Source organism: Heteronotia binoei, chromosome 2 (genome assembly GCF_032191835.1).
Source record: "Heteronotia binoei isolate CCM8104 ecotype False Entrance Well chromosome 2, APGP_CSIRO_Hbin_v1, whole genome shotgun sequence".
In the NCBI taxonomy this organism is placed as follows: domain Eukaryota; kingdom Metazoa; phylum Chordata; class Lepidosauria; order Squamata; family Gekkonidae; genus Heteronotia; species Heteronotia binoei.
The window spans coordinates 202,774,400-202,795,651 of NC_083224.1; the positions used below are offsets into that span (position 1 = coordinate 202,774,400).

General features: G+C 48.9%; 1 protein-coding gene across 1 annotated transcript in view; it reads right to left on the minus strand.

Moving 5' to 3' along the window:
* Positions 1–18,099, minus strand: part of ARHGAP45 (Rho GTPase activating protein 45) — an 89,008-nt gene extending 70,909 nt beyond the window's left edge. Inside the window, 2 exon segments of the mRNA XM_060232867.1 lie at positions 7,765–8,071; positions 17,971–18,099. Of these exon segments, the coding sequence (XP_060088850.1) occupies positions 7,765–8,071; positions 17,971–18,096 (433 nt within the window). The 5' untranslated portion in view covers positions 18,097–18,099.
* Positions 18,100–21,252: the final 3,153 nt, after the last annotated feature.

Here is a 21,252-nt window from a genome sequence, read left to right on the forward strand (position 1 = left end):
TCGAACACGTCAGGGAACTCTTGGCATATCTCCCCGAACCCCCTGGGTGTTAGGGTTTGCCCCACCCCTTCCACCCGGATCCCCAAGGGTTTGAACCACGCCAGTCCTAGCAGGGTGGCAAGCTGGCGCTTTACCACCAGGATGTCCAGCGGGCCGTAGAAGGACCCCCGCTCGACTTGCACCCGCGCCCACCCCGCGATTTGCACCGGATTCTTCTGAAAGTCCCGGAGTATGAAGTTCGCCGGCCTTAGTTGCAGCCGCTGGGGGGGACACAGCTTCCTCAGGGTTTCCTCCGCTATAATGGAGATGGAGGAACCAGAGTCCACTTCCATTTGGCAGGGGTTCCCCTCGATGAGGACCGCCATTTTGATTTTATCGGGGGTGGAGAGGGGCAAGTTCAGTACCTGCAGGGACGTGGAGTCCGTGGAGTGGAACTCCGCCGACTCGTGATGCGTGGTCGGCCTCCGGCGGTTGGGCTTGGCTCGGCAAGCCCTCGCAATGTGGCCTGTTTTTCCGCAGCTCCGGCAGTCCCAGGTCCGGTATCGGCAGTCCCGCCTGTCGTGGGGGTCGCCGCAGCTGGCGCACTTGGTGGCCGGGACCCTCTCCGTCGCTGGGGGTCGTTCGGCCGCGCGGGGGCGTTGGGCGGCTCTGCTGGTTGGCCCGGCTGGGCGGCGCAGCTGGTGGGCTTCTTCCTCCTCTGGGCAGTCGTGGTCCAGCTCCTCGTGGTGGGCGGCTTCTGTCCGGGCCTTGGGGAAGGTCCTGGAGGTCCTCTCGAACGCCACCGCCTCGCTGAAGGCGCTCTGGAGGGTGAGCTCTTCTTTGGCGAAGAGCTTCTGCTGGAGCCTCTCGTCGCGGAGGCCCCACGTGAATCGGTCGGCCAGGGTGTCTTCCAGCTGGGGGAAGTTGCAGTTCCCGGCGATCTTGCGGAGAGCCTCCAGGTAGTCGGCGGCCGATTCCCCCACGGCCTGGTCCCTTCTGTGGAACAGGAACCGACGGGCCACCCGCGAAGGCTGTGGCGAGAAATGGCCGGTGAGGAGCCTGATGATCTCCTCGTAGGACTTCTCCGTGAGGCGGGCGGGAGCCGAGAGACCCTTGGCGATCTCGAACGTGGTTGGCCCGCAGACGCTCAGGAGAACGTCCCTCTTTGTGCCTGCGTCGGTGACCTTGTTGGCCCTGAGGTAGAACTCGACCCGCTCCGCGTAGGACTCCCAGCCCTCGGGATTGGCGGGGTCGAATGTCTCGATGTAGCCGGTGGTTCCGTTCGGTGTGGCCATGGCGGCGGCGGTCAGGACTCGTGGTTGCCCTAGATCTCCGTGTTAGCCGCTGAGGCTATGATCCCATCCTCGTCGCCAGTGTAACGTACTCGAAGCGGAGACGAGAGTAGGGCAACATAGTTTATTAGGAGCACGTTGCAAGAGAGGGAGCACGCGGGCCGGGCCCCGCTTATATACAATTCCCGGTACAGCCTACTGGGTCGGTCAGGCCAATCCTGACCTGTTGAACTACCCGCCGCAGCTGTTGATTGGCGGGTGATTCCGCGCCCTGTGCTGGAGGCTTCTGGGACAGCCCAGTAGCCTCTGCGCGGGGCGCAAGTTGTTACTGATACACTACACTCTCCTTCCTTCATGTATGGGTTTAAAACCTTTGGCGAAACTGAGACTGTGCCAAACAATTACAGGAATCAGCCAAAACGCTCTAGAAAGCAACAGTTCCTACTTTTATTCTTCCTTCTTGTCATTACATACTTGCTTAAACTAATATTTCGGGAAGAAAAGAGCAACATATTTTCCCTCGACCACATCTGGGCCTCTTTTTTGTTGTTTTTATTGGGTATCTTGACCAGAAACTACATCACAGTGAACTCTTCCTTGTGGTCCAAAGAACTCTAAATAATTTGAGTTTCATGAATCTGCATTTTAGTGTTCATCTAAACTACTTTGTATCCTTGTGTTTAAAAAGGGCTGTGTGCTATTTAAAAAAAAAAAATCCCCAAACAGCTTTAATTGCCAGGTATTCTTTTCAGCCTGGGTGCCTACAGATAGACCCCAAGGCTGGGTGGCCCAGGTTAGCCCAGGTTAGCTTGATCTCATCAGAACTCGGAAGCTCAGCTGGGGTCAGCCCTGGTTAGTGTTTGGATGGGAGGCAGCCCAGGGTCGCTATGCAGAGGCAGGCAATAGTAAACCACCTCTGACTGTCTCTTGCTTTGAAAACCCTGCAAAGTTGCCATAAGTCAATGGCAGCACTTTACACACACGCTTCACAGGTCTACAGATAAAGTGTCTTGTTGGCACTGTTCATTTGTCGAAAGAGCAGGTCTCGTTTTGGGCAGGTGTGCACAGGAGCAGAGCTCCGGAACCTCTAAATTTTATTGTGCTCTTTCTTTCTTAGCACGCCCCCTACCAATACTTGCTTCTGGGTTCCATTGTTCAAACCCCTTGTGAGAATTTTGCTGAACTCTAAGATTTGACAAACTTTCTAACATTTCCCCCCACAAAATTTGGGAAAACAACAAAAACATATAAAGCAGACAGATGGAAATCGTCATCATGGCACTGCAGCCGTATAGGAGAAAAGTCATTTAAAAAGTATGATGGGAGTCAGGTTTTATGATGACAATTATAATTCAAGAAGCATTTTAAGGTAGCTGCTGAGCTGATATAACTTAGTACACCTTCTGGTGATGTCAGGGGTGCGTGGCATATGCAAATGAGTTGTGCTAATGAGCTCCTGCACCTCTTTTTCAACAAAATGACCCTTGCAAAAGAGATAAGCCCCGACGCTCTGCTCTTTTCCGTCGCTGCTGCTTCTGGGTTTCACAAGCTCTCACTTCAGGGTTTGAACCGAGGGATGACGTGGACCAGCTCTCCCTGCTGAGCGCACAGGATTTATCAGGGCTCTACCAGCTGTCACAGCCTCAGCATAAACAGGAAAGACAGGCAAAAAATAGCAACCGGGCAGGAAACGGTTACTATCCAGCCTGTGCCTCGCCTCATGTGGCAACTGATTCAGAGCATGGTCGGGGCCATAGATTGTGAAAGTGGAGGACTCCCTGAAGGTGTGTGGAGTGTTTGTGAAGAGCCCTTGCATCTCCCACTGCCATTCTGGCGTCTTCACTGTTACCCCGGCAGGAAAAATTTCATCTGAAGCTCCTTGTCCGCTCTGTCTTCTAGGGATGTATAAAGATGCGTCTTGGCACTATTTTGATTTTTGCGCATAGCCCTCCATATCCTCTTTTGACCAATTTCCTGTTTTCACTTGTTTCTTTCTTTTTTTTAAAGTTTAGTGTAGTTTGTTACTGAGGGGGTGGGGCGAGGCTCACTATGCCAGAAGTCTTCAGAACTCCAGGAATTTCATGAGCTGGAGTTGGCAAGTCAGGCTAGCTACGAGCACTGACTGGCTACTCCTCACCTCTCATGAGGGTCTCCCCCTTGGAAGCTGTCCCACTTATCAGCGTTTGAGGAGACTGCAGTCCTTCAAAGGGGGCAGGGTCTCTAGAGGGGATACAATGACCTTCATCTCACAGCAAACACCTCGTCATTGTGGGGATTTCCCCACATCTGGTCATTTACAAACTGCTTTCCCACCACCCTGGTGCTGAGCTGTGTACAAATACAACTCCCCCCATTATATAGTTGATTGCATGAAAGCACAGGCCAGGAAACCATAATCCAACACAGTGAACCAACAGTTTGGAATCAAGAGGTGACAGATATTCAGTCCAAACTTAAGTCCTTCTGTGAGGGGTGGGGAGGGGGTCTAACCCTGTCTGGAAGACCTTGAGGGATGGTGCTAATCGGGTAGAATTCTAGCAGGAGCTCCTTTGCATATTAGGCCACACACCCCAATGTAGCCAATCCTCCAAGAGCTTATAAGGCTATTTTTTGTAAGCTCTTGGAGGATTGGCTACAGCAGGGGTGTGTGGCCTAATATGCAAAGGAGATCCTGCTAGAATTCCACCCCGGTGCTAATCTCACATAGGGCTGGCCACACTTTGGGGGCTGGAGGCAGAACAATCTCTTCCTCAAGGCCCAGGCTAGAGTTATCAACCTCCAGGAGGGGCCTGGAGATCTCCCAGAATTACAATTGATCTCCAGATGATGGAGATCAGCTAGGGATGCCGGCCTCTAGGTGGAACCTGAGGATCCCCCCAGAATTAAAGATCTGGAGAAAATGGATGCTTTGGAAGTTGGACTCTGTGGCATTGTCCCCCACTGAGATCCCTGACCTCCCAGGCTCCACCCCCAAATCTCCAGGAGTTTCCAACCTGGATCTGGCAACCCTACTACCCTGCACCATTCCATGCTGGTGGCCGTGGGGGAACCTGGCAACCCTATCAGCTCCTCTGGAGAACATGGCTGCTTTGGAGGGTGGGGTCTATGGCAACATCCCCCACTGAAGTCCCACCATCCCAAGGCTCCACCTCCCAACCTCCACGAATTCCTCAACCCAGAGTTGACAACCCTAACCCAGGCCAATCTAACCCTAGCTAAGTATGCTTCCTGTATGCTTGGTTGCCAACCCCCAGGTGGGGTCAGGAGTCCCCTCAGAATTGCAGATCTTGACGGAAATGGCTTCAGAAGATGGACTCTATGGTATCCCATCCCTACGTTGGTCCCTTCCCAAACTCCACCTTCCTCAAGCTCTGCCCCCAGACCATCAGAAATTTCCCAAACCACTGGTCAATTAACTCAAGAAAGCAGTTTGGCTATAGATTTTAAATTTGTAGAAAAGTGGTTTCCTGTAATAGGTTATTTGTCTGCTCACAATATGGTTCCTACAAAGCTGGTCCATATGAACATATGAAGTTGCCTTCTACTGAATCATACCCTCAGTCTATTAAAGTCAGTATTGTCTAATCAGACTGGCAGCGGCTCTCCAGGGTCTCAAGCTGAGGTTTTTCACACCTACTCGCATTAGGGTTGCCAAGTCAAATTTAAGAAATATCTGGGGACTTTGAGGGTGGAGCCAGGAGACATTAGGGGTGGAGCCAAGATCAAGGCTGTGACAAGCATAATTGAACTCCAAAGGGAGTTCTGGCCATCACATTTAAAGGGACGGCACACCTTTTCAATGCCTTCCTTCTATGGGAAATAATGAAGAATAGGGGCACCTTCTTTTGGGGCTCATAGAATTGGACCCGCTGGTCCAATCATTTTGAAACTTGGGGGATATTTTGGGGAGAGGCAGTAGATGCTGTGCTGAAAATTTGGTTCCTCTACCTCAAAAAACAGCCCGCCCCAGAGCCCCAGATACCTGCGGATCAATTCTCCATGATTTTCTATGGGAAAAAATCTCCCTAGGGAATAACAGAGTTCCCAGCAGACTTTTCCCTCCCCTCCCCCTGCTTTCTGACAACCCTGAAGCGGGGGGAGGGCCTCCAAACCTGGGGATCCCCTGCCCCCACCTGGGGATTGGCAACCCTAACTCGCATGGACCCTTTTTAGTTGGAGATGGCAGGAAGTGAAACTGGGACCTTCTGCTTACCAAGCAGATGCTCTTCCACTGAGCCACCGTCCCTCCCCAAATTCCAGGACTGGTCTAAATGAGTTCTCCCCCAAAAGCCAAAATATGTACTTGCTTAATATCTTACACTAAAAAGATTGTATGATATGTTGAGACCCTGGAGAGCCACTGCCAGTCTGAGTAGACAATACTGACTTTGATGGACTGAGGGTCTGATTCAGTATAAGGCAGCTTCATATGTTCATATGTTCCAAAAGCAAGATTGTTTGGAGGCTGGTATTTTAAAATTTGTTCTTATGACCCACTTCTTTAATGCAACATAGTCAAGAAGTATTTTCGTATGATGTTCTATGCATCTTATACATTTAATACATATCACAAGTTTGTACGATACTGCTTTGTTCTTGTTTTGTATATAAATTGCAACTAGGAATAAGGCCCGTTGTGCGGAAAAATACAATGGACTCTAGAAAGAGGCTCTGGGTGAGTGCCCCCCCTTGCTGTCTCCCCATCCACCCAAGGTGGCCATTTTCTGTATGGAAACTGATCTGACTTCAGCTTTCTATCTCCTTCCCCCTCCCTGCAGCCTCTACCTGGAGAAAGTAACTGCTGTGGAGGGTGGATTCTTTGACTTTATATTCAGCTAAGGCCTCTCCCCTCCCCAAATCCTCAAAATGCATCACAATATCTCCAGGAACTTCCCACCAACCTGGAACTGGTAGCCTTAGTCAGGACTGGCCCAAATGAGTTCTCCCCCAAGGCCAAAATAGGCCTGGAAAGGGCCTCTTCCCTCCACCTTTTACTGACAGAACCAAGCTTTGTTGGTTTTTACAGAGATAACCAGGGTTAGCTGCCTAGCAACAGCTAGGCCCAATCCTCATCTGTCTTGGGGCCAGCAGTAGGCGAGGGAGAGGAACAGAGTCAGCCAATGCCACACAGATGCACTTGAGTGATGTTTGATGGGCCAATGGTTGATACAGGGCACACCAATAAGGTTGCCAAGTCCAATTCAAAAAATATCTGGGGACTTTGGGGGTGGAGCCAGGAGGCATTAGGGGTGGAGCCAAGATCAGGGCTGTGACAAGCATAATTGAACTCCAAAGGGAGTTCTAGCCATCACATTTAAAGGGACGGCACACCTTTTCAATTCCTTCCTTCCATAGGAAATAATGAAGGATAGGGGCACCTTCTTTTGGGGCTCATAGAATTGGACCCCCTGGTCCAATCGTTTTGAAATTGGGGGTTATTTTGGGGAGAGGCACTAAATGCTATACTGAAACTTTGGTGCCTCTACCCCCAAAAACAGCCCCCCCAGAGCCCCAGATATCCATGGATCAATTCTTCATGATTTTCTATGGGAATAAATCTTCATAGGGAATAATAAGAGTTCCTAGCAGACATTTCCCTCCCCTCCCCCCGCTTTCTGACGACCCTGAAGCGGGAGGAGGGTCTCCAAACCGGGGGATCCCCTGCCCCCACCTGGGGATTGGCAACCCTACACACCACAGCCAATGGGAGAGCCAGATTGGGCCAATTTCATAGGGCATTGGATCAGATAGATATGCAAGGTATTGCACCACACACACCAAAAAAGCACCCATTCTAGCAGTAATCTTTCTAGCAAATCTCATTTGAGGGGAAAAATGAGTGCGGTTGTGCCCCAGATACAGACAAAGTGCAAAAGAAATCTGCATGTTCAAATCAAACCACAGGTGTCATGAAATTCAGTAAGAATCCTAGAATCAAGGGGGGGGGGGGAGCTATAGCCTGCAGTCCTCATGGACAAACCTCTCTGTGTGTGGCACTTGGATGATAGATGTTTCTCTGATTTTTTGGGGGGGCGGAGGGAAGCTGCTAAGTCTTTTAGCTAATTTAATTCAGTGGTTACATTTCAAAGACCATATTAGTAAGACTCAGACTAGCGCAGCTTCATCGGAAACAAAGGGTTGCCAAGTATACTTACCCAGCTGGCGGAGGGTGGGATGGGGAGCCTTTCAGGAGTGGGGATGGTGGGGCTTGTGGCCTCATTTGTGCAATGATGTCACATGGAAGTGACATCATCACACCAGGCATGTTGCAGGCGATGCTCTATCATTTTGGCAAAAACTCTTAAGGGTTTTGACCCAAATGGTCGAGCGTTGCCTTTCCCAAACCCCAGCTTCCACAGTCTCCATCTCCAAAATCTTCAGGAACTTCCCAAACCAAAGCTGGCAACCCTCCCAGTTGCTCTGGGGTAGGCTTTGAAGGAAGGCCGAGACAGGAGAACTTAGCAGAGGGGCAGAGACACCCCCGGCTACTCACCCTCCTGAAGCATCACGTCCCGCAGTTTCTCCAAGCCTTCCGCAAAGTGGGCTACATCAACCAAGAGATGAGCGATGTCCTCTGCTTCTAGAGCGGTCTCCTCATAGGTCTCCCCGGGGGTGTGGGTAATGTGGGACTTGGGAGCTTTGGCGATGCCCCGGGGGACCACTGGAGACAGTGGGAAGCCGGCTGCACTGGCGTGACGGCTGAGGCTGGTGGGTCGCTTGAGTGTGGCAGTGGGGGCTGAGGCAGACAAGTCCACCAGGCTGGAAGCCAACATCTCCTGGCCATCTCGTCGAGGCAGCTCCTGGGAGAACCAAAACACATCCATGAGGCTATGGCTCAGAGGCAGAACACATACAGATGTTGGGAAAGTTTCAGGTGAGTGGCTGCTTTGGTCTAAAACAGCAGAACAACGTTTGAGTCCAGTGGCACCTTTAAGACCAACAAAGTTTGATTCTGGGTGTAAGTTTTCTTGTTCATGCACAGTTCCTTTAGTGACATTTAAACAGTTTACCTCAAGTCTTACATATAGGTGGAGAGGGGTGGGTTAGTTGCCAGGATGGCCTAAGTTAAGAGTCAAGATGCATCAGTAACTGGGTGATAAGTATAGCCGAGACTGGATTAAAGCAGCCGGTAAACCTGCTTTTTTCTGCCATTAACACGTTTTAGGAAAAGGAAAGGTCCCCTGTGCAAGCACCAGTCATTTCCGACTCTGAGGTGATGTTGCTTTCACAACATTTTCATGGCAGAATTTTTACGGGGTGGTTTGCCATTGCCTTCCCCAGTCATCTACGCTTTCCCCCCAGCAAGCTGGGGACTCATTTTACCAACCTCAGAAGGATGGAAGGCTGAGTCAACCTCGAGCTGGCTACCTGAAAACCCAGCTTCTACTGGGGATCAAACTCAGGTCTGCTGAGATTGAACTCAGGACTCCAATATTGCAGCTTTAACACTCTGCGCCACGGGGCTCCTTAACAAGTCTTACCAGCTGCTTAATCCAATCTCAGCTATACTTATCATCCGGTTACTGATGTCTCTTGACCCTAACTAGCCTTTCCTGGCAACTATCCCCACCTCCAAACCACTCTCTACCTATATAAAAGGCTTGAAGAAATCTGTTTCAGTGTACCTCAGGAAGTCTGCATACATACGAAAGCTTAGAACTGAACTTTGTTGGTCTTAAAGGTGCTGCTGGACTCAGACTTTGTTCTAGATGTTGGGAAAGACATTTCTAATCCTGAGACTAATCCTGAGACTCCCCAACCTTTGTGAGCCAGCTTTGGAATTCTGTCAGTGTGTGGTGGACACAGCCACAAAATGGCTGCCATAAAACGGCTCTTGCAGCTTCCCTTCGGTCACACAGGGAAGATCTTTGTGCTGCCAAAGCACCATTTTTAAAAACCTGCACTGTCAAGTACTGCACAGCCTTCATTAATGATGAGCTCTATGTTTGTTTAATCATAGAAACTTTATTCATTTAATAAAGATGTTTCAGGCGAGACTTCGTCTTGATAGAACTAAAGAGCTAAGGATAAACAATCAAGAATATAGGTTGGTTCAGACTGTTATGGCATTTGAGTAAAAAGCGCATTTTTCTCTACCAATGAAACAGCACCCCAGCACCCCTTTTCACTCCAGTTACAACTAGCGTTGCCAAGTCCAATTCAAGAAATATCTGGGGACTTTGGGGGTGGAGCCAGGAGACATTGGGGTGGAGCCAAGATCAAGGCTGTGACAAGCATAATTGAACTCCAAAGGGAGTTCTGGCCATCACATTTAAAGGGACAGCACACCTTTTCAATGCTTTCCTTCCATAGGAAATAATGAAGGATACGGGCACCTTCTTTTGGGGCTCATAGAATTGGACCCCCTGGTCCAATCATTTTGAAACTTGGGGGATATTTTGGGGAGAGGCACTAGATGCTGTACTGATAATTTGGTGCCTCTACCTCAAAAAACAGCCCCCCCAGAGCCCCAGATACCCGCAGATCAATTCTCCATGATTTTCTATGGGAATAAATCTCCATAGGGAATAATAGATTTCCCAGCAGACATTTCCCTCCCCTCCCCCTGCTTTCTGACAACCCTGAAGCAGGGGGGGGGGCTTCCAAACCGGGGGATCCCCTGCCCCCACCTGGGGATTGGCAACCCTAGTTACAACTAGCCGCAAGCAGGGATAGTCTCTGAGAGCATGACCTTGAATTAGGGCTGCCAAGTTCCTGGGCCAGGCGGAGGTTCCCCGGGGGGGGGGGCGGGGATATCCTCCCCTGATGTCACCAGCATGATGATGTCACTTGCTCAAAAACAATGTAGTTTGCAAAAACTTTTAGTGAAAGAGTGAATATGAATACAGTAAAGGTTGGTACAAGGAAATAAAAGCCCTGACATAACTGACTTGCAGTGACATCATTGTGCTGACGACGTTGCATGCCAGTCGCTCTAGGAGCTTCTGGGAAAACTCTATGGTTTTCCTGGACACTCTAGCAATTTGGGAGGGGAAAACTCTATGGTACCAAAGAAATAAAACAATCCCCCGCCAGAGGCTGAGGGGACTTGGCAACCCTACCTTGAATATCCAAGTGTACCAAATACCTCAGGGTGAGAAAAAGGATACTTGTAAGTTACATAGACAAAATATGCACGATTAGCCAGCCAGTTGCATCTACAAGCCAGGACCGGACCTACAAGTTTTTTGAGGTGGGGCAAAATTTAAAAAAATGATGCCCCCTTATAGGCCCATAGAATAGAATGGACTCCATACCCAATTTGGCACCCCCCCCTCTGTCGATGCTCGGGGAAAGCACCCCTCTCTGTCCCCCCCAGATCCGGCCCTGCTACAAGCACAATTGTTACAGAAACTGAACCAACATGGAAGTGCTTATGACAAGGAGACATCTTGGCATTCATAGGCAATCAAATCTCCAAAACCTAATCAGAAACCTTGGTGGGCAAAAGCCCCACCTGCTTTCTAAAAACTATTGGAGGGTGCTAGGAAAGGTTTTGGTGAGAACCATGGTACCTGTGGGCAACCCCTGCCCTAGAGAGCTGCCACTAGTCAGAGAAGGCAACAGGAAGCTATGTTGAAAAGTGCTCTATGGCAGGGGACCAGGGACGGCCTCTAGTGGCTGTCACCACTCTGGTAGGGGTCTGTCTTGGGAGGGCTCAGAGCACCCACTCAACCCGTGTCTTCCTTTTTAGCAAACTCCTATCTGTGACCAAAAAGACATGAGGACCCAGGCAGTGTAACCACAGGTTTATTATAAATGCTCAAAAACAATGTGGTTTGCAAAAACTTTTAGCGAAAGAGTGAATATGGATACAGTAAAGATTGGTACAAAGAAATAAAAGCCCCAACACGTTCCCTTCCTCTAACTCCAACTGACTCACTCAACCTCCTTGGATGAGGGATCTCTCTCCAGCTGCAGCCTTCTCCAGCTCAGCTTGGGTTGTCAGCATTCAGGGAGGGTTGCCAATCCCCAGGTGGGGGCAGGGGATCCCCTGGTTTGGAGGACCTCCCCCCGCTTCAGTGTCATCAGAAAGCGGGTGGGGGGGATGGAAATGTCTGCTGGGCTGTCCATTATTCCCTATGGAGACTGATTCCCATAGGGTATAATGCAGAATTGATCCATGAGTATCTGGGGCTTGGGGGGGGCCTGTTTTTTGAGGTAGACGCACAAAATTTGCAGCATAGCATCCAGTACATAACATCCCCCCTCAAGTTTCAAAAGATTGGATTGGGGGTCCAATTCTATGAGCCCCAAAAGAAGGTGCCATATCCTTCGTTATTTCCAATGGAGTACTCTTTAAATTTTGATGGGAGAGATATGCAATTGCCTTGAGCCACCTGAGCATTTGTATTTTCAAGGATGTTGTGGAAATAATATTACAATCCTGTCTCAGGGCATTGTTTGTAGGAAAAGCCCAGCAGGAATCATTTGCATATTAAGCCACACCCCCTGGCATCACCATTGTTTTGCGCAAGTTTTTTGTGGGAAAAGCCCAGCAGGAGCTCATTTGCATATTAGGCCAGACCCCCTGACACCAAGCCAGCATTCCTGTGAGTTCCTGCTCAAAAAAAGCCCTGTGGAAAAGCATTATTGAAACAGGAATTGATATACCAGCTGTCCTGTTGCACACATTATATTTTCATGGGATTTATGGAGATGGAACATTACTACATGTATGGGATATATTGATATCTTCAGGAATACTGTGAATTCTACAGGAATACTGTGAATTGTATTTATAAAAATTGGACTGAGGATTCTTTTCTGTGAATATTATTTCTATGGTTTTGCCTGTCCTTACTATAATAAACTATGTACGCATTTTAGTAATTTTGCTCACAGTAATCTTGGAGAGGTGTAGTGGTTTGGTGTAGTGATTAAGTGCATGTGGGAGAACCGGGTATGATTCCTCACTCCTCCACTTGCAGCTGCTGGAATGGCCTTGGGTCAGCCATAGCTCTTGCAGAGCTGTCCTTGAAAGTTGAGAGCTCTCTCAGCCCCACAGGGTGTCTATTGTGGGGAAGGAGGATAGAGGAGATTGTGAGCCACTCTGAGATTCGGAGTGGAGGGTGGGATACAAATCCAATGTCTTCTTCTTCTGTGCTGGTTGTCCACCTGGAGGCTGGCAGTCATAGAAGCTCATCAAGGGGGCCCATGGATGGGAGGGGCTGCCAAGTCCTGCCGTGGAATCCAGGAAAGGCTTGTGCATGTGGTGGCAGAGAAGTGCCTTGTGGCCTCAACAGTCACAATTGTGCAAGGACTTTTGCAATGAGCTAGCATCAGACACTGTGGGGTTGCGCAAACCTTCGTCATCTGAAATGAGCCCTCTATTCTGTTGCACTGTGTGTGTGTGTGTGTGTGTCTGTCTGTCTACTTTCGGAGCAGAAGCTCCAATTCGCCTTCAGATCCACTGTCTGCAAATTCAGTAGATGCCATTTCTGTACAGATGTCTAATTTTACTAGAATTCAGACTTCATAGTACAGTCCTGCACAATGTTACATTACATTACTCAAAGAGCACTTTGATGATGGATTACACTGTAATTTAGGGTTACCAACCCCCATTGGGGGGCTAGGGATCTCCTGGTTTGGAGGCCCTCCCCCTGCTTCAGGGTTCTCGGAAAGGGAAGGGGGAGGGAAATGTCAGCTGGGCACTCCATTATATCCTATGGATGCCAGTCCCCATAGGGTATAATGGAGAATCAATCTGTAGGTATCTGGGGCTTGGGGGGGCTTTTTTGTGCCCCCATCCTCAATTATTTCCAATGGAAGGAAAGGCATTCAAAAAGGAACGTGGTCCCATTAAATGGCCAAACTCCCTTTGGCATTCAATTGTGCTTGTCACAATCTTGCTCTCGACTCCACTCCCAAGTCTCCTGGCTTCACCCCTAAAGTCCCCAGATATTTCCTCAGACTTGGTAACCCTAGCTTAGGTCTTATTTGAGTGATAACAGGCCTCACCCTTACAGGTTCTGAGAACTTGCTTCCAAATATCTCTCCTGAAGGAGTTCTGTCCCACCTAGAATTGCCAGGTCCCTATGGATGGGGATGGGTGCTTAGGGTTGCCGGATTCAGGTTGGGAAACTCCTGGAGACGTGGAGCTGGACCCTATGGAGAACAAGGACCTCAGTGGGGTGCAGTGCCATGCAGCCCACCCTCCTATTACCTGGAGATCAGCTGTATTGGTAGATTTCCAGCTACCTCCTGGAGGTTGACAGCCCTACTCAGGGGTGGAATTCTAGCAGGAGCTCCTTTGCATATTAGGCCACACACCCCTGATATAGCCAATCCTCCAAGAGCTTACAAGGCTCTTTTTTGTAAGGTCTTGGAGGATTGGTTACATCAGGGGGTGTGGCCTAATATGCAAAGGAGCTCCTGCTAGAATTCCACCTCTGGCCCTATTCCAAATGGTGACCGGAGATCTCCTGGGATTACAACTGATCTCCAGGCAACGGAGATCAGTTCCCCTGGAGAAAATGGCTGCTTTGGAAGGTGGACTCTATGACACTGAACCTCACTGAGGTCCCTCTCTCCTGGGTAGGGTTGCCAATCCCCAGGTGGGGGCAGGGGATCCCCCGGTTTGGAGGCCCTCCCCCTGCTTCAGGGTCGTCAGAAAGCGGGGGGAGGGGAGGGAAATGTCTGCTGGGAACTCTGTTATTCCCTATGGAGATTTATTCCCATAGAAAATCATGAAGAATTGATCCATGGGTATCTGGGGCTCTGGGGGGGCTGTTTTTTGGGGTAGAGGCACCAAATTTTCAGTATAGCATCTAGTGCCTCTCCCCAAAATACCCCCCAAGTTTCAAAAAGATTGGACCAGGGGGTCCAATTCTATGAGCCCCAAAAGAAGGTACTCTTATCCTTCATTATTTCCTATGGAAGGAAGGAATTGAAAAGGTGGCCAGAACTCCCTTTGGAGTTCAATTATGCTTGTCACAGCCTTGATCTTGGCTCCACCCCTAATGTCTCCTGGCTCCACCCCCAAAGTCTCCTGGTTCCACCCTCAAAGTCCCTAGATATTTCTTGAATTGGACTTGGCAACCCTACTCCTGGGTCCAAACCCCACCCACCCCCAAATCTCTAGGAATTTCCCAATCTGGAGTTGGCAACCATTGTTAGAATGTTTAAGTTCTTGCAGTTGGGTTGCACATTCACCCCACCCTTCCTGAAAGGCACTCACGTTTCTCGCCACCATGTTTATTCCTCACAACAAACCCTGTGGTTGGCCTGGGTTGCAAGAGAGTGACTCAGGGTCACCCAGCAAACTTCCTGGTATGCGGGGAAGGGGGGTAGGGTGGAGGATTTAATCCCTACTCTGCCTTCCGCATCTTGACCCAACTTACTTTAGTCATTTGTTTAATTTGACTTTTATACCGCCCCTTCCCACAAGCCAGGGTTGCTAGGTTTGTGTTGGAAAATACTTGGAGACTTTGGGGGAGGATCCAGGAGAGGGCGGGGCTTGGGGAGGAGAGGGGAGGAGCCTCAGCATGGCACAATGCCCTAGAGCCCACTCTCCAAAGCAGCCATTTTCTCCAGAGGAGCTGATCTCTGCCAGCTGGGGATAAGTGGTAAAAGCGGGAGATCTCCAGGGCCCACCTGGAGGCTGGCAACCCTACCGCAAGCAGGTTCAAGGTGGTTCATGAGACTATAAAAACATATAAATCAAAATAAATTGTCTAAAATACAGATCTAATTAAAATTAACCCCGAACCCTGACATGGAGCCATAGTTAACAATGAGGGAGTGAAGTGGAAGCCGTTTGCAAGGCAGATAGTTAGGCGGAACATCTCTGCCCGGCAGGCCCTGTGGAATTGTCAAAACTTAGGTAGTCTTTTCTTAGCATGATTGGGGGTGGGAAATGCCGTCAAGTTGCGGCCAACTTATGGCCATTCCCCAGAGGTGTCAAACTCATTTGTTAGGAGGGCCAGATCTGACATAAATGAGACTGTGGGGCCAGGGCATGCGTGTCATAAAATGTCACGCCAGGAAGCAGAGATATAAACTTTATAAGGCGCACAATGAATTTAAAAATCTTTATAAAGCACACAAACACAAAGATTTTTTTTAAAGCTTAAAATAAAACATGCTTGAAACATTAGCTCTAGTTGGTCTTAAAGGTGCTTATCTTGTATCTCTCCCGTGTGATCCAATCAGCAAAGGAAGCTCTGGTTCTTTCCTTCTTTCCCCAAGGGACCAGGAGGGGGAGGAGCCTCAGCCAACAGAAGGAAGAGAGGCTTGGCTCAGTAGCTTTTCTGTGCAACTGTGAGAGCCTGGCAAAGCAAGCTATTCCTCCCCAAGGGAGGAGCCTCAGCCAATGGAGAAAATAGAGGCTTTGCTCTGATAGAAGAAGAAGGCCAGGAAATACCTTTCAGCATGGCAAGCCAAGAAGGACTTTGCCCAATGCCCAGGAATCATTTTGTAGAAAAAAGTGCCAGAGCTCATTAGCACAAGAAAATTGCATAACTCATTTGCATATGCCACACACCCCAGCATCACCAGAAGGTGTACTAAATTGTATCAGCATCTACCTTAAATGCTTCTTGAATTATAACTGTCGCAATAAAACCTTACTCCTATCATCTTTTTTAAAATTACTTTCTCCTATGTGGCCACCACATAGAAGCTCAAATACTTTGGCCACCAAACAAGAAGGGAGCACTCCCTGGAGAAGATCCTGGTGCTGGGAAAGACAGAAGGCCAAAGAAGAAGGGGACAACAAAAGAGGAGATGGCTGGGCAGCGTTACTGATGTAACTAACATGAATTTGAGCAGACTTCGGAGGATGGTGGAAGATGGGAGGGCTTGGCATGACTTGGTCCAGGGGGTTGCAAAGAGTCGGACTCAACTGTGCGACTGAACAACAACCACATGTGGCCACAACGGCATGATGAAGATTTCCATCGGTCTGCTTGATATGTTTTGGTTCTTTTCCCATTTTTTGTGGAGGGAAATATTAGAAAGTTTGACAAATCTTAGAGTTCAACAAAATTCTCACAGGGGGATTGACCAATGGAATCCAGAAGCAAGGGTTTTTTTCTGGGGGAGGAGTAAGGAAGAAAGGGCACAATAAAATTTAGGGGTTCTTTAGCTCTGCTCCTATGAACTCCTACCCAAAATGAGGCCTGCTGATGCCTGAGATCCTTGTGCTGGAGACTCAAGGACTGAACCGAGAACTATCTGCTCCAGTCTCAGACAGAGAAGGACCTTTTCCAAGGCCAGCTTTCCACAAACGCTGCAAAACTGAATGATTTAGGAGGGCCTTTCTGCACAGGTAATAGAATTTCACTGACCAAAACGGTTTTTACAAACTCGCTTGGATAAGTGATTAGTAGGGTTGCCAAGAAATATCTTGGGACTTTGGGGGTGGAGCCAGGAGACTTTGGGGGTGGAGCCAGAAGCAAGGTTGTGACAAGTACAATTGAACTCCAAAGGGAGTTCTGGCCATCACATCTAAAGGATTTTCACACCTTTTAAATGCCTTCCCTCCATTGAAAATAATGGATAGGGGCACCTTCTTTGGGGGCTCAGAGAATTGGACTCCCTGGTCCCATCCTTTTGAAACTTAGAGGGTGTTTTGGGGAGAGGCGCCGGATGCTATGCTAAAAATTTGGTGCTTCTAACTCAAAAAAACAGCACCCCCCGCTGAGCACCAGATACTGGCAGATCAATTCTCCATTATCCCCTATGGGAATTGTTCTCCAGAGGGAATAATGGAGTGCCCGGCAGATATTTCCCTCCCCCTCCTACTTTCTGATGACCCTGAAGCGGGGGGAAGGGCCTCCAAACCGGGGGATCCCCTGCTCCCACCTGGGGATTGGCAACCCTACATGTAAAGGGACTGCACACCTTTTTAAATGCCTTCCCTCCATTAAAAATAATGAAGAATAGCAGCAGCTTCTTTTGGGGCTTATAGAATTGGACCCCCTGATTCAAACTTTTTGAAACTTGGAGGGTGTTTTGAAGAGAGGCACCGGATGCTATGCTGTGAATTTGGTGCCTCTACCTCAAAAAACAGCACCACCCCCCCAGAGCCCCAGATCGATTCACCATAATACTCTATGGGAATCGGTCTCCATAGGGAATAACGGAGTGCCCAGCAGACATTCCACTTTCTGATGACCCTGAAGAGGGCCAACCTCCAGCTGGGACTTGCAGCTCATCTCCAGAGTACAGAGATCAGTTCCCCTGGAGAAAATGGAAGCTTTGGAGGGGGGACTCTGGGGCATTGGACCCCACTGAGGTCCCTGTCCTCTCCCCCCCAAAAAATCCCCAGGAGCTTCCCAGCCTAGACCTGCAAACCTATTCCCCCACCCCCGCCCATCCTCTGCTGGGGAAATAGGAGATAGGCCCAGCAATTGAATCAAGATCTTTGGTGTACAAAAATCATCTCCCCTGAACGAGACACTGTTACCATAAAACCACAGAAAGCTGCTTTATTCCAGGTCTGTCGCTGCAGCTTGCCATCGCTTACTCTGTTTGGCAGCCGCTTCCGGGGATCTCGGGCTAAGCATTTCCTGACTCCTTGACCCTGGAGATGCCAGAGGTTGAACCTGTCCTGATGCATTCTGCCTGCCAGCCTCTGGTTCTACCATACCCTCTCACAACCTACCCACGAGAAGACACCACCTCAACTCTCTCTTTCACATTCCGCACAGCGCCTAGTACATCCCCGGGGGTCAGTCGACGGCGGTACTACCTTAAGCCACACGCTGGCTCTGTTGGCGACGGAATCCAGGACATGCCCGCTGGCTTTCGAAACTTTCTTCCTCATGCTGACAGAGTAGGGGTTGTAGTTTTTCTTGTTGTCCCGCTTGGCCAGCATCCCTTACAGGCCCTCTCTTTGGGGCATGAGGAAAAGCAGGCCTGGTCGGCCGACACCCCCTCAGGAGTGGAGGACAGGGAAGAGGAGGCCTCAGCCTTGGTTTTCTGTCTCGAGAGGCCTCAGGAACAAACTGTTCTCAGCCCCCACCCCTTCTCCAAAGCCTGCAACAACAGAACAACAAAAACCCAACTCCTCTTCTACAAAAGGGCGGGGAAGAAAAGCCACAATCATCTCGGAAGCAGAAGGAAGACTGACTCGACAGCTTCCTCTTTTGGAGCACGTCTTCGAGAGCCTTTCAGAGTGTGCACCAAAACCACTTACGGGGTGTGGGGGGAAGGGAGCTGTCTCTCTGTTCCAACAAGCTCAGCCAATTAATCAAAGAGCGCTTGTTAGCTGATGGCTCTGTCAAGTAAATTGGCATATGTTGGCATGTGACTAAAACAATGGTCCTGAAAGGGGTAAAAAAATGCTTTTTGTGCATTTAGATTATGCGCCTGGGTCGTCAAAGGGCCAATCCCTCTTGTGTGCACCGTCAAAGGAGAGGCAGTCTCTATTGCATGCACTGTTAAGCATTCCATCTTGCACAGCCCTTCATTGAGGCATTCCCTCCTGCATGACCCCCTAGAAGAGGCATTCCTTCCAACATGCACCATCACAGAAGAGGCATTCCATCCTATATGTATTGTTACAGAAGCATTCCATCCTGCATTGCCCTTCAGAGAGGCATTCCCTTCAGCATGACCTCTGAGAAAAGGGGTCCCTTCCAGCATGTGCCAATTAGAAGAGGCATTCCCTCCTGCATGCACTGTTACAGAAGCATTCCATGCTACATTACCATTTAGCACTCCCTCTTGCATGACTCCTGAAGAGGTATTTCTTCCAGCATGCATTAAGAACATAAGAGAAGCCATGTTGGATCAGGCCAACGGCGCATCAAGTCCAACACTCTGTGTCACACAGTGGCAAAAAATTTTATATACACACATACACTGTGACTAATAGCCACTGATGGACCTGTGCTCCATATTTTTATCTAAACCCTTCTTGAAGGTGGCTATACTTGTGGCCGCCACCACCTCCTGTGGCAGTGAATTCCACATGTTAATCACCCTTTGGGTGAAGAAGTACTTCCTTTTATCCGTTTTAACCTGTCTGCTCAGCAATTTCATTGAATGCCCACGAGTTCTTGTATTGTGAGAAAGGGAGAAAAGTACTTCTTTCTCTACTTTCTCCATCCCATGCATTATCTTGTAAACCTCTATCATGTCACCCCGCAGTCGACGTTTCTCCAAGCTAAAGAGTCCCAAGCGTTTCAACCTTTCTTCATAGGGAAAGGGCTCCAGCCCTTTAATCATTCTAGTTGCCCTTCTCTGGATTTTCTCCAATGCTATAATGTCCTTTTTGAGGTGCGGCGACCAGAACTGCACACAGTACTCCAAATGAGACCGCACCATCGATTTATACAGGGGCATTATGATACTGGCTGATTTGTTTTCAATTCCCTTCCTAATAATTCCCAGCATGGCGTTGGCCTTTTTTATTGCAAACGCACACTGTCTTGACATTTTCAGTGAGTTCTCTACCACGACCCCAAGATCTCTCTCTTGGTCAGTCTCTGCCAGTTCACACCCCATCAACTTGTATTTGCAGCTGGGATTCTTGGCCCCAATGTGCATTACTTTGCACTTGGCCACATTGAACCGCATCTGCCACGTTGACGCCCACTCACCCAGCCTCAACAGATCCCTTTGGAGTTCCTCACAATCCTCTCTGGTTCTCACCACCCTGAACAATTTAGTGTCATCTGCAAACTTGGCCACTTCACTGCTCACTCCCAATTCTAAATCATTTATGAACAAGTTAAAGAGCATGGGACCCAGTACCATAGAAGAGGCATTCCCCCTGTGTTATATTCGGCACTCAAATCTCTATGTACAGCGCAGCGCACGCTACAGAGGCGACCAGTGGAACCCCACTGGTCCCCGGATGTAGCTCGCTAATACGCACCGCCAATCAAGATCTGTGGCGGGGAGTTTAACTGGCCAGGATTGGACCTGGCCTGACAGAGGGTTGTTCCGGGGCATGTATATAATCGGGACCCGGCCCACCATTCTCTCTCTTGTGATGTACTTGCTAATAAAGTATGTTGCCTTCAACACGTCTCATCACTCAGTACATTACACCCTGCATGAAAGGACACTGGGAATCTCTCTTCTACATGTATTGCTACAGAAGCGTTCCATCCCGCATAATTCTTCATTCCCTCCAGCATGACCTCCGAGAAAAGGCATTCCTGTGCCACTTTAAAACAGTATTCCTTCCTGCATGTATTTTTACAGAAGCATTCCTTCCTGTATTACCCTTTAGAGAGGCATTCCTTCTTGCATGACTTGCTATAGAAGAGGCATTTCCTCCTCCATGAAACAGAAGATTGGGCATCCCTCTTCTGAAAAATTAAGGAAAGAGAATGGCTCTTCTAAGATGCTACCAGCTTCTTGCATTTTGAGTACTAACAATGCTAAAATTTGTAAAATGCCCCAAAGTACCAAGGGGCACTTCTATAAAAGAGTTTGTAAATCAAGAAATCCATCAATTGATTGATGATTGCATTTACAGCTACAAGCCACTAGCACTTCTTTTTCTGTTTTCTTCCACTAACGTTTCATGGTGAGAGATAGAGGGGAAGAAAGCAAAGCATACATAAGCCTGGCCCAGGGATTTTTGAACTATTTATTTCATACTCTGTATTTTCCAGCCACCCCACAATGACATTTTGCTATCACAGAAACCTGCATTGTGTGTGCTTTTTCAGCTGCATGACTCACTTCTAAGCCACAACTGTGTTCAGTGTTAACCCACTAATGAAATGAAAAATACGGTTGTTAAATTATTGTCATAACAAGTAGAGTAGAGTAAAACCAAACCAAATCAGAACACAAAGCTTATATCCCTCCCCTGACCTCTTGTGAGACAAGCCTTCCTCTTATCTTTGCAAATTAAATGAGGTGTAGTGGTTAGAGTCTCTGACTTGGACCTGGGAGATCCACGTTCAAATCGCGGTTTGACCCTGGACCAGTCACACAATCTCAGCCTGACACTCCTCAAAGGACTGTTGTGGGAATAAAATGGAGGAAAAGAGAACAACGTGAACTACTT